We start from the raw sequence: 989 nt of genomic DNA on the forward strand, positions 1-989 counted from the left end.
CTAATCAGGAGTGACCAAAGCTCTGTCAATCCTAGACATCATTGGTTGATCAAAACCACTGGACCAAGTAAAGCTACCTCCTTCCAAAGGCAAATCAACCAAGTTAAGATCCTCAACAAATTCAGAAAATTTCTCCATAGCCATGGAAAAACGGGTCTCGCCCCTACGCTCGCTAGGAAAACGGACTATATTAAAGTCCCCAAAACAGCACCACGGAATCCTCCAACACTGCTGAACTCCCACTAACTCATCCCACATGAGACCCCTCTCAACATTCTCATTTGGACCATAGACGACTGAGCAAGCCCAAATAAACCCGTCCCCCACCCCTTTCCACTTTACCGACACTGAGAATGTACCAACCATAATCTCCACCTTATCCAAAACCCTTTTATCCCACATAAGCAAAATACCACCAGCAGTCCGGTCCGCCTCCAACACAGCCCAGTCCACATATGGGCAACCCCACAGACTACAAACCAGCTGACGATTCATGCTCGCAATTTTTGTCTCTTGTAAACAAACAACATCACACTTCCACTCCCGCAACAAGTTCTTCACCACAAGGCGTTTCCGAGGGTCATTTAAACCTCTAACGTTCCACGAAATCATTTTTATATTCATAAACACTAAAAAATCCCCAGCTCCAAGCAACATCACAAGACCACCCTCTATCTTCTGTCATAATTCACCGAAGAAATCAGGTTTTGCAGCTCTCCGCATCCCTTATTTTTGGACTTAACCACCTTCTTACTGCCCATAATTTTCTTGTGTAACACATTGGCTGCCTCCATCTCTGCTTCAAGCCTCTGTAACAGAGAAATGCACAATTTCTCATGTCACGTCATAGATAACCCAACCAATTTGCTAAAACCAGGAATTATGTGTTTCACCCACCCAGATATAACTATGTTATTCTCAATACTAAAAACCTCATCAACCTCCTCCAACTCTGCCAAGGTTGTCGGTGCACTCGGATCGAATATTTG

General features: G+C 44.3%; 1 protein-coding gene across 1 annotated transcript; it reads right to left on the bottom strand.

Moving 5' to 3' along the window:
- On the bottom strand, positions 1–612 carry LOC142616541 (uncharacterized). The gene has a single exon (XM_075789367.1). The coding sequence runs from the start codon at positions 610–612 to the stop codon at positions 1–3; it is 612 nt and encodes a 203-aa protein (XP_075645482.1).
- Between the last annotated feature and the right edge of the window lie 377 nt (positions 613–989).

This window comes from Castanea sativa, chromosome 11 (assembly GCF_040712315.1).
Source record: "Castanea sativa cultivar Marrone di Chiusa Pesio chromosome 11, ASM4071231v1".
Classification (NCBI taxonomy): domain Eukaryota; kingdom Viridiplantae; phylum Streptophyta; class Magnoliopsida; order Fagales; family Fagaceae; genus Castanea; species Castanea sativa.